This window comes from Notolepis coatsorum (genome assembly GCF_963971535.1).
Source record: "Notolepis coatsorum genome assembly, chromosome: 8".
In the NCBI taxonomy this organism is placed as follows: Eukaryota; Metazoa; Chordata; class Actinopteri; order Aulopiformes; family Paralepididae; genus Notolepis; species Notolepis coatsorum.
In genome coordinates, this window is record NC_140172.1 from 16441716 (window position 1) to 16454497 (window position 12782).

Consider the following 12782-nt stretch of genomic DNA (forward strand, 5'->3'; position numbering starts at 1 on the left):
CAGTTTTGCTTGTACAGTTGTACAGTTTCCCCCACCCCGCCTACCCAACCCCCCCCCCCACCCGACCACCTCCAATGTACAGTCCCCCCCCCCCCCCCCCACCCCACCTACCCAACCTCCTCCAATGTACAGTTTCTACGTCAAATGTATATACTCTCTTTTTGTATCACAAACAGTACTGTATTTGTAAATCTGGTATGTCATAAATGTATAGATGTAGCAGTACTGTCTATCTGTATGTCATATTATGAATTGAAAATGGGGGACCCTGATGTAAACAAGACGAAAGTCTTTCTCTGGTCTGCATCCCCTTAACAATTGTGTGTATTGAGCTGTACTGTATTGTACCCATTCTGCAATCTGTTAATAAAGTTTTCAATCAATCAATCAATCAATCAATCAATCAAACACTAGGATATATAGAATGTAATCACAATGACTGAAACAGGGCAAAATAGTCAGAGGAATATTAAGACGCAACCTACTGTTCTAACAGAACGAACTTGCGTAGTCCACTGGGCTGATCAGGAGTTTATAGTCCGGGAGGAGACAACAGTCTCTGATTGAAGATTAGAAACAGCCGTGGAATGGAGACGTCTCGTGAGACGCGTGTGTCGGGGCTGAGTAACAGCGCCACGCCTCAGGGGGGAGCCAACGGGCTGCGGTACCTGCTCAGGTGTAGTCCTCACAACATATTGTAGACGATACATGGGAAAAAGTTACAAAACAGTAGTTAAATGGTTATTCAAGCATCTCTTGTAACATTTTATAGAGGAACAGTTTTTCGCCAGGTGGGAAAAACCACTCCATAATTTGGTAACCCGGAAATGTACCTCTCCAAAGGAAAGTTTTTGGATGAATATCTGAAGATAGATGAGTTGAATATGAATGGACCTGTGAATTAACTTTAGAGTAAGTCTTGAACTGCTCAGGAATATTCTCTTCACTTGAGTGTAACTTACAAATAAAAACACATTTTCTTTTATATTGATGTCATAAACGGTGAGAATCTGGAGTTTCTGAAATAGAGGAGCAGATGAGTTGTGTGACTTTGATCGGGTTGCAATCCAAAACATTTCTGGAGGACAAACATTTTGTTTTCTTTTTCCTTCTTTAATTATAACAGCAATAATATCCTTTTGATTTACATTTACCTTTAGCTGACACTTTTATCCAAAGCCACTTACAACTGTATACAACAAAGCCAGCAAGGGGACACACTCTCGACAGTCAACAATAAGTGGTATTGTTCGTCTAACAGTGACAAATTGAAGTCCTTCAAGTGCACGAGAAATATTTATTGTAATTAATTAAAAAAAAATGTAATCAATTATATATATAATATATATATGGTGTTGCTTAGGACTTGCTTAGGACATTTCGTTCCCTTTACACCTCGTGCCAAGTGGCTAATTTCTCAGTATTTATGTCACGACTGAACTAGTGGAACCCAATGTGCAAACACAGAGACAGCAGAACAGGACTTGGTATAACCCAAACGACGGGTGCTTTATTGTATAATTATTGTCCAAGCAGGGGTTGGTAGAGCCACGGGGATACTTGTGCTGTCCAGGGGCTAAGAGTAGGAGCGGGGTAGTCCGATAAGCGGGAGGTCGTATACAGAATGGGATACTCAAGTAGTTCAGGGTTAGAGCAAGGAGCGGGGTAGTCAGAAATACGACTAACTAGAAATGAGCAAAGAACTATGACTGACTGGGTAATACTAAGCTACGATCTGGCAGCATGATGACATCTGCGCCAGGTCTAAGTAGGTGCAGCAATCAGCACACAGATGTCCATCAGCTGCTCCCAGAGCTTCCCCACACCTGACTCCGCCTCTGTAATTAGAGAGAATAATAGAGAGAGGGTAGACAGGCAGGCATAAAGTGTGCCACTTTAACCACAATTATATTTGTATTTAATGTCACATTTCAGACCCATTATATGTGACGTCCACTTTGAAAAAAGCGAGGCGGATCGCTGAAAACAGGAAATGAGTTGAAGTGAAAGTAAACAATGCAAGCGAGGCGTCATGTCACCACCAGAGGTGACGTGGCGTTGGACCTGTGTTTCTCTCAGATCGGGTCCGTGCGTGGGGTGTGAAGGGTGGTCAGGTCTTCCTTCCTGTCCGTGCGTGGGTGGGTGTGAAGGGTGGTCAGGTCTTCCTTCCTGTCCGTGCGTGGGTGGGTGTGAAGGGTGGTCAGGTCTTCCTTCCTGTCTGTGCGTGGGTGGGTGTGAAGGGTGTGAAGGGTGGTCAGGTCTTCCTTCCTGTCCGTGCGTGGGTGGGTGTGAAGGGTGTGAAGGGTGGTCAGGTCTTCCTTCCTGTCCGTGCGTGGGTGGGTGTGAAGGGTGTGAAGGGTGGTCAGGTCTTCCTTCCTGTCCGTGCGTGGGTGGGTGTGAAGGGTGTGAAGGGTGGTCAGGTCTTCCTTCCTGTCTGTGCGTGGGTGGGTGTGAAGGGTGGTCAGGTCTTCCTTCCTGTCCGTGCGTGGGTGGGTGTGAAGGGTGTGAAGGGTGGTCAGGTCTTCCTTCCTGTCCGTGCGTGGTTGGGTGTGAAGGGTGGTCAGGTCTTCCTTCCTGTCCGTGCGTGGGTGGGTGTGAAGGGTGTGAAGGGTGGTCAGGTCTTCCTTCCTGTCCGTGGGTGGGTGTGAAGGGTGTGAAGGGTGGTCAGGTCTTCCTTCCTGTCCGTGCGTGGGTGGGTGTGAAGGGTGTGAAGGGTGGTCAGGTCTTCCTTCCTGTCCGTGCGTGGGTGGGTGTGAAGGGTGTGAAGGGTGGTCAGGTCTTCCTTCCTGTCTGTGCGTGGGTGGGTGTGAAGGGTGTGAAGGGTGGTCAGGTCTTCCTTCCTGTCCGTGCGTGGGTGGGTGTGAAGGGTGTGAAGGGTGGTCAGGTCTTCCTTCCTGTCCGTGCGTGGTTGGGTGTGAAGGGTGGTCAGGTCTTCCTTCCTGTCCGTGCGTGGGTGGGTGTGAAGGGTGTGAAGGGTGGTCAGGTCTTCCTTCCTGTCCGTGGGTGGGTGTGAAGGGTGTGAAGGGTGGTCAGGTCTTCCTTCCTGTCCGTGCGTGGGTGGGTGTGAAGGGTGTGAAGGGTGGTCAGGTCTTCCTTCCTGTCCGTGCGTGGGTGGGTGTGAAGTGTGTGAAGGGTGGTCAGGTCTTCCCTCCTGGCCCTCGTGAGTGTGACCAAGAATTAGGTCAGGGACAAAAGGCCTGGTGCTCTCATTGAAAGGGTGAGACATAAGAATAAAGAGACCAATAGAGACAACATAATGGCAGCTAGTAGGGGGCTAATGTTTTTTTCCCCTTTTTTTTTATAAACATACACACACACACCAAATGCGCACACATAAACACACATACATACTGTATGCACGCCAACTGACTCCTGTTTACTCATACACACCCACCCACGCACACACACACACACACCTATATTACATTCTGCCTCACGAGAAAATAAATAAATAATTAGAGGAATAATGGAAGTAAAATGGGGTGGTGGGGGGGGGGGGGGGGTTTGTCATGGGCTCAGACGTAATCGAAAGCTGTTTCCCGTTTCCTGTTGGGCTTCCCTATAAATGTGGCCTGTTAGGAGTTAGGTGTTTTAACACACAGGCTGGATGAGTGTCTCACGGAAAAGATTGCATCTGGATCCTACATTCGCTGTGAGTGCTTTCTCTGTTCTTTCTGGAAGATAAGATATTCCTTTATTGATCCCCTTGGGGAAATGCAGGCATCATAGCAGCATGGGGGAGGGTGTGGGGGGGGGGGGGGGGTACAGGTAGTATAAGACATGGTACAGGTGACATAATTATGGAGAAGTAAAAAATTAAATAGAATAAAGAAAGCAGTGTAAACAATATAACAAATCAATATAATTAACTCTGGATATGTGCATATGGGCAACAAGGTGCGAGATGAGGGTATGTATGCCCTCTCAGTTATATGAGGGCCTGGATGCTGTGTGCTATGGGAACTTTGGGGCATTTTAGAGCGTGGACCCGATAGTAGAGGCAATTCACCTGTAATACCCTGTTCTTTAGCTTGTTGTGTAGGTGTATGTGGCGACTGTGGATATTTTCTTCTTTCTTTGGGGGGGGGGGGGGGGGGGGGATTATTAGTTATCCTATTGTCAATGCTGAGGATCTAATTATTTTGCAGGTGACACCTAACTACCTATAGACATTTTTATCATAGTGTGTTGTTTGGTGTTTTTGCTGAGGTCAGTACCTCAAACTCCACTGGTCCAGGGTCATGGAAGTGTCAGCCTCTTGGTTATTTCTTTAATATAACATAAGAAAGATAGACCTCTTGGAAGTGGATATGGACCACTAGCTTAAACCTCCACTTGATAGTAGGACAGGTTACTTTAGTTACTTGATAGTAGGACAGGTTACTTTAGTTACTTGATAGTAGGACAGGTTACTTTAGTTACTTGATAGTATGACAGGTTGCTTTAGTTACTTGATAGTAGGACAGGTTGCTTTAGTTACTTGATAGTAGGACAGGTTGCTTTAGTTACTTGATAGTAGGACAGGTTACTTTAGTTACTTGATAGTAGGACAGGTTACTTTAGTTACTTGATAGTAGGACAGGTTACTTTAGTTACTTGATAGTAGGACAGGTTACTTTAGTTACTTGATAGTAGGACAGGTTACTTTAGTTACTTGATAGTAGGACAGGTTACTTTAGTTACTTGATAGTAGGACAGGTTGCTTTAGTTACTTGATAGTAGGACAGGTTACTTTAGTTACTTGATAGTAGGACAGGTTACTTTAGTTACTTGATAGTAGGACAGGTTACTTTAGTTACTTGATAGTATGACAGGTTACTTTAGTTACTTGATAGTAGGACAGGTTACTTTAGTTACTTGATAGTAGGACAGGTTGCTTTAGTTACTTGATAGTATGACAGGTTTCTACTTATGAGACATACATTAGCATGGGAATAGCTATCATTAGGCCATCACATAATTAGGCCATCACATAATGTCCAAGTGTAATAATGTTAATGAGTTAATAATGGAATAATGAGGGTCAGTGACCAGTTAGAAAGATTAGCCAACATTTGCATCCCTATTTCCGACATGTTACACGTGGGTCTTTGAATTGGTTTTCTGTGTTGGTGAAATGATCTGATTCTCTGTTTTAGACTGGTATTGTGGTCTGATACCTGATACCAGTGCTTATATATATTATTTTTAATACATACATACAACTATATTATACAACAGTTAGTTCCAACCAAGTCATTTGATTGGACATGAGTATCTGATATCCAGTATAACAGCACTGGGACTTTTAACAATATGTATCACTCCGCCACACGGGTGTTCTATTAATTAACAACCGTTAATTACAGTCCAAGTTCTGAAGCTCAGTTGTGGAACTATTTGTTGGCGGAGCTAAATAAATTATTAAATACACAAACAAATGATAATCAGTTGTCGCTTATTACTGTTAACTAATGAATGGCGATTGTAGAACTGTTGTATAAAAGCTGATTATCCTCGTACCTACGAACGAATCACAGCTGTGCTGATATTCAGCATAACAGTGCTCCCTCTTGTGTGATATTGCTTAATTATACTGTGCAGGGCTTCCCTGGTAGAAATGTGTTTGTGTTAGGGATGTTCCATATTGGCTTTTTTACCAATATCCGATATACCGATATTGTCCAACTCTTAATTTCCGATACCGATATCAACCGGTACCGATATATGCAGGGTTCCCCCCCCCCCCCCAAAAACTGAATAATTTCAGGTAATTAACATTACATATCTCTTGTCGTGGAATTAACACAACATTATGCATACTTTTGACAATAAATAAAATAAGAATTTGTTCTTACTTGCTTGCCTGGGTAAATAAAGGTTAAATAAATGAAAAACAAAATATATATATATATATTTTTAAACCGATACCGATAATTTCCGATATTACATTTTAATGCCAATATCGGCCGATAATATCGGACATCCCCAGTTTGTATATCTTGATAAACGTCTTGATCCCTGGGTGCTGTGCGGTGCCAGGGCCAGTTCTGCCGGGCCGAGCTGGAGAGATGGTCCAGCCAGATGTACCAGGAGGAGCCAGAGGCGGCACCGGAGGAGGAGGCCCACATGTTCGACCTGGACTGCTTCCTGTCCGACATCTCCGACACCCTGTTCACCATGACCCAGAAGCCCTGCCCCTGGGCCAGCGAGCGCCACAACAGTGAGTGTTATTACATCTCCGACACCCTGTTCACCATGACCCAGAAGCCCTGCCCCTGGGCCAGCGAGCGCCACAACAGTGAGTGTTATTACATCTCCGACACCCTGTTCACCATGACCCAGAAGCCCTGCCCCTGGGCCAGCGAGCGCCACAACAGTGAGTGTTATTACATCTCCGACACCCTGTTCACCATGACCCAGAAGCCCTGCCCCTGGGCCAGCGAGCGCCACAACAGTGAGTGTTATTACATCTCCGACACCCTGTTCACCATGACCCAGAAGCCCTGCCCCTGGGCCAGCGAGCGCCACAACAGTGAGTGTTATTACATCTCCGACACCCTGTTCACCATGACCCAGAAGCCCTGCCCCTGGGCCAGCGAGCGCCACAACAGTGAGTGTTATTACATCTCCGACACCCTGTTCACCATGACCCAGAAGCCCTGCCCCTGGGCCAGCGAGCGCCACAACAGTGAGTGTTATTACATCTCCGAGGGGGGGTCTGTTTACAAGAAAACTATGTTGCGTCAGTTGACCTTTTGCCCAAACTGAACAAACCTTTTGTTTTGGACTTCATTAGATTAACAGCTGCCCATCGGTGTAGTAGATGGTCATGCAGGGGTGTAAAGTACTTGAGTAATTGTACTTTGTTACAATACTCAAGTACTGTTTTGGGGAATTTGTACTTTACTTGAGTATTATTAGGTTTGTATACTTGTACTTTTACTCAATTAAATTTTTTACTCCTTACATTTTAAATGCAGACTTACAAAGTACAGATCTCGCAGGTCCAACTATTTTAATGAGTATATTTGTCTCTCTGGCTGAACTAACGTTAACGTTATTAATCCTGCAGCCGAACTTTATTTAAAAACAGCCAAATCCCCATCAATGGAAAATGAACCCGCCCATACCCATGCTGATGGGTCCTTGTGCAAGACTAGAAAGCGGGGATCTTTGATTAAACACCTGCTATCAGAAGAATAGACAGTCAGAGTGACAAGCTACAGAAGACGGCCACAAACGATAGTACGAGTGATGAAGAGGACGAAACGGAACATTTCATTGCCCCGGAATAAAACAAAGTTTTTACTTTTACTTGTTAGTACATTTAAAAGTAGACACTTTTTAGACTTTTACTCAAGTGTGTTTTTAGCCAGATACTCTTTCACTTGAGTACGATTTTGAGACGGTACCCATACTTTCACTTAAGTATAATTTCTGGGTATTTTTTACACCCCTGCGGTCATGTGAGTCAATAAGTCAGGAAAGAACCCACCCTGCAAATAAGGAAATTCACGTGAATGATGCACTCACCCATCATTCTCATTGTCCCCCTCCTCAGTGTACACCACCAATGCAGATATGATCCAGCCAGGACTGACCCCATTGCAACCAAACCTGGATGACTTCATGGATATACCAGGTACTGTCTGTCTGTTTACCTGATCTGTCTGCCTGTGTTTCTATGTATGTGTGTGTCTGTCTGTCTGTCAACCTGATTGATTGACAGACTGACGGACTGTGTGTATTACAGTAGAAGCCCTTAGAAGTCCAGCTTTTACTGCTACTCTACCACTACTCCAACACTCCACTTAGTGACTCCTATTGTTCTGGATTTCACACCTCCACTGCCTGCCACAGGCTGGAAAGATTTTCATCTTACATTTTTATTCGTCCCAAATGTCCCAGCCCCATCCAATTTCTTAGCTTTTTTCACTGTTTATTTATCATGCATTGCAACACTAATATATGGTCAGTACCCCAAGTCAGACTGCCCATATAAAAATTATCTTGGGGGTCTGAGGGCAGTAGCCCCCGACCCCCTCCCTGGGGAAGCACCTAAGTTAAGTACCCTCGCTTTGTTTACTGCAGAAAATTTACTTAAGCACTTAAATTAAGTACCCTCGCTTTGAAGCATTAAACGCTGCCTTTATCAGTGGTTTTATATACATGTCAGAGTAGTCATCTCACAACAACTATCCTGTCTTCTACATTGAACATGCCTCTTTAGTCAGCTTGTTTCTTCTTCATTCACAGGTTTTGAAGTATCAACCGTTTTTAAGGAACTTAAGGGGCACAATAACACAATGGATGCCAGATGTCGCTATGGGCGTTAGGCCGTTTAAGCCAGCGCTTTGTTCAATGGAGAGAATGCCGTGTTTGCGAGTGCTAAAACTATATTAAATATTATAGCTATGGATCTAATAACATTGTCGATTGTCAGTGTGTTTCTTCTGGTCAACATGCAAAAAACAGATAATTTTTTCATCCGTACATTTCCGTTTTATACCGTGGTGAATATGAGTATAGTTTGAGTGATTCTGAGTAATCCCAGGAAAAGACGCGAAAACAGCCCTTTAGTTAAATCCACTTATCACGTTGCCATGTTTCGCCTGATTATCGAATAATCCTGAAATCAACGCTAGATTATCGTTATTATGTTTCCTCATGCACGCATGAAAGGGGGTTTGGAACGGGGTGCCCATCCGTGCTGTGATATGACCAACGGGACACAGCACACACATTCCACACAGACAGCTTCGATCGCGGGAGAAAGAAATATCGGATCAACGCAAGATTGGATATATACTGTCCTTACCTTGTCTCTGATGTAATGCAAAAAGAATAATCCAATTATCTGATCGCCATTCCAAATACTGGTTGCGGTAGTCTGTCCCACGTTATCCAGCATTGCACATGGACGGGCGGGCGGATGAATAACCAATATCGCTGCTGTCGGGACAAAACCTCATAACTCCAAAAACCCAACTTTTCAGCAGATGAAAAAAACTAACACAGATTTGAGGGTGAATAGAGTTAGGAGGTTTAGACAGATGATCGGTTTAATGCTTTCCCATTGTTTAAACTTTGTAAAACCCACACACACATATGGAGGATGATCTACGGAGTTGATTTATATAATAAAAAAAAAATCTAAAAATGGAGTTATGAGGTTTTGTCCCGACAGCAGCGATATGTTATTTCCATCTCTCTCCCAAGAGCCAGAAACCAGAGAAGTAAGTCTTAGTCAAGTAAAACTTGTTTGATGTTATCAGTTATATATCGTATAGCATCGCGTCCCGCTCTGAGCCTTACGAGATACTCATATCTCCTGTGATACCTAATGTATCTCCCACGAACAAAAACACATGCACCCCACCTGTATGGGGCCCCGCCCCTTATGGTGGCCACCGCCCATATAACCATGACCCTGGTCATGAAACACCCTTCCTCTATTTTCGTCCCAGCGTGTTGGATGCGTGCACCATACGAGCTAGCGGAATGAAAAGATTAAGGAAGATTAATAATGTTGGAAGCTTACCGGAGGTTGCTGGCCCCTGGCATCTTCGACGCATGTTTTCGGCGACACGACGGGCCTGTGATGTTCCTCGTTTGATGACTGCACATCGAGGTTCAGCTGTACAAGGCTGGCTGTCGGGCCAGCTTGTACTCAGGTAGGCCCTGTGTCTTCAGGCATGGGTATTAGTGTTAGTAATGCTGGTTTGTGTTGTTAACACAACCTTGTTGTGTGTTGGCGCCAGGGGCAGGATGGTTTGGTGAACGTTCTCTGCAGGGAACGGTTTCCAAGCTGTCTTGGGCGTGCTGCTAAAACATCTAAAGCTATGCTAACATGCTATCGCTACTGCCGCATGCTATCACTACTGCTAATTGCTATGCTGTTTTAATGTCTCCGCCGTGAGATGTTGTCACTCTCCCGCCTCTTGCCCGGTTCATCAATGAAGGTCAGTCGGTAGCTGTTGTGGGGTTTTGAGTTCTATTTACCTTTTTCGGGTAAATGGGTTGACAACGGGGTAGGTCGTGGCTAGGTTCTAGCCAGGTATTACCTTGTGTTCCGGCGGGGTTTGTTGAACGGTGTTCCCATCTGGGTTGGCGTCGGGTAGTGGGGCTTTGGGTCCAGCCGACATGGTAAACATGTTGCGTGTCTGTGCACAGGCAATTGTTGTCTTGGGTTCCACATTGCCTGGCGTTAGGCTGCAGTAGTATAAGGGCAGGGCCGCTTGGGAGAAATGTGAGGCCCTGTGCGTTTTTAGACGCGAGGCCCCCCATCTCCTGGGGCGGCCCTGTGTAGGGGGCTATTGTTTCATTTTGTCACTCTGCTATGAGAAGGTCTGTCTTGCTACAGCTTTCTCTCCTCTCAAACCATTCATACTGACGGTCAATCGGTATACTGGGGGAGTAGTGCGGGGGGGGGGCTTTGTTTACCTTTTTTGGTAAATGGGCTAAACTAGGGCTGGTGTTCTGTTGTGAATATTTTGAATGAAGACGGGTCTGGTCCGTCTCCCCTTAAACTTTGTGTGTATGGGTTTGCTCATTCTACAGTTTTTGTGGTTTAGCTCTTTTATTCATTTAACCTTTTCATGGTCCACACCACAGTGGAGGGTGCTGTTTGCAATCACCACTGGTGCTCCATGTTAACGTCAGTCCTTTGTTTTTGATATATTGAAACAATGCCCCGCCCGGCCGACACCATGGGTCGGCCTGGCGAGTGGCTGGTGGGCTGTTAAGGCTTGTACCGCCACGGTATGGAATTGGCAACGATTAGAACTGTGTTCGAATTGGTGTTTTTTCTATTACAGAAATGGTGTCTGGTGGAGGGGCCTTGAGGGCCGGCCGACGTCGACACATCGCGCACGGTGTTGGTAAACCACTCCGTCGAGGATGTTGACGTTATTAGCTTTGACCCAGCCGCAAGCTATAACCGCTCAGGGTTCCCCTCTCCGCAGGGGATTTTGGTCTTCTGCTGGAGCGCGGGCGGTATTGTCCTAGGCCCTACACCGCCTCACACCGCGCAGCCAGAAGAAGAGAGAGCACGGCCTCGTCAGCGGCGATGACGGGGCCCTCGACAGGCGGCCATGTTTCCCCCGCCAGTGGTGCCCTGGTTGGAGAATCGACAGGGTATCGCGAGGCCGACAGTCTTGGCGGCCGAGGGATCGGCCATTTTGGGTGATTTCGGTGTTGGTAAACCACTCCGTCGTCATTTTGCCGCGAGCAGCCCGCTCCCCGTTCAATCCTCTCTCTGGTATCCCCAGAAGCGGGGCTCTGAGCGTTCTCCTTTGGCTGCGGGCCGCGAACCTTCATTGAAGCGTATGCGGCCCCATTCTTCGCTTCTCATGGAGACAGGGGCTGACACCCAGTTGATGGCTGAGCCTGGGTCTGTCCGTGAGAATGTTGTGCTGTCAAGCGGCTCCCACACCTTGAACTGTGTTGGTTGAGCCTGGTGTTACGTCTGTCAACTTAAGTGTTGTCAGCAGGGGGGCTCGAAACCTTTTGAGGCACACAGTGCGGGCTTCCCCGGCCTCGCCTTCGCCAGGCCAGGTATCATGTTGGTGCTCCCACTCCTGGAATATTGGCAAGTGGTCGCAGCTCACATGGTTTGGGGTGGTAGTGATATCACTGCAGGGCTACGGTGTGTAGGAACCCATGGGGGCCTTACACCTTGCATGTCCGGCTGCAGAACGACTCCTTCAGCATGTTCTGGAGGGGTGTTCAGTGGGGGGGCTTTTTTGATCGGAAGCCCCCCGTATCAGACAGGCCCTTTTTCTGTCGGGGTTCCCCCTTGGGTGCGATTGCCTCGTGGGTGGTGTCAGGGTCAGGTGTTCCGACACGGAACGCGCTCCTCGCACGATTCCAGGGTTGTCTTCGCACAGCGGGGGGGACCGGGCCAACTATCTACAGTTCCTGGCGGACCTGCGCCACGTGACGGCGGGTGCGTTGGGAGTGTCGTCACATATGACTACGGCAGCACCATATGTCGAGGTAGATGGAGAGAATGGTGAGGCGGGGACTTGTGTTTACACAACCCCACCCGTTTTCAGGTTTGGTACAGACCCTGTTGTCGGGGTCTCCAGCAGGGACAGCTCTGGTCGACGAGATCCAATCTCTGTGGACGAAGCAAGCCATCGTCGTGGCGTTCTCCTCCCGGTGTTCTCTGCCCGAGAAGTCGGGAGGGAGGGGTGTAAGACCCAGGCTGGACCTGTCCCATGGGAAGGTTCAGCATTTTTTGGATCGTCTCCTACCTGTTGAACACTGTCAGGTGGGGGTCTGGTTCTCCTCCATAGACCTGTAGGATGCGTATGCGCATCCCCGATCTTCCATCCTAGGGCTTACCTACGCTTCCTTTGCAGGGTTAGCGTATGAGTACCAGAGGCTGCCGTTCGGTTTTCTCTGGCTCCCCGCATCTTCACCAAGTGCGTGGAGGCCGCACTGGGGCCTCTGCATCATCCGGGGTTACGGAGTGTTCTGCCCTGATGACGTTCTGGTCCTTCGCGGTCAAGGTGGATCGTCAGGTCTCGTACCAGGCAGGTCTCTACCAGCCTGGGGTTGCTGTACACTGGATGTAGAGTATTCCTCTTCCCAGTCAACGGTTGGAGGGCTATGGGCATCCATCTCGGAGCGTGTTGTCAACACGCTCGGGAGGTTCCGTCCTAGGACGGTTACGGCGCTGTCTCACGTCGCGTTTTCACCGACGCCTCCCTCGCTGGTGATGCGTCGGGCCAACGCAGTAGGGGGCAGCTGGCAAACCATGCTGCCCGGTCTGCGCTACGTTCAATGTGTTGGTG

General features: G+C 47.3%; 1 protein-coding gene across 1 annotated transcript in view; it reads left to right on the top strand.

Annotated features, from left to right (window-relative positions):
• The window catches only part of mlxipl (MLX interacting protein like), a gene marked incomplete at both ends in the record, with an annotated part of 93699 nt that overhangs the window by 26346 nt on the left and 54571 nt on the right, over positions 1-12782 (top strand). The window contains 2 exons of the mRNA XM_084320320.1: positions 6022-6202; positions 7544-7624. Of these exons, the coding sequence (XP_084176446.1) occupies positions 6022-6202; positions 7544-7624 (262 nt within the window). The remainder of the gene's footprint in view (positions 1-6021; positions 6203-7543; positions 7625-12782) is intronic.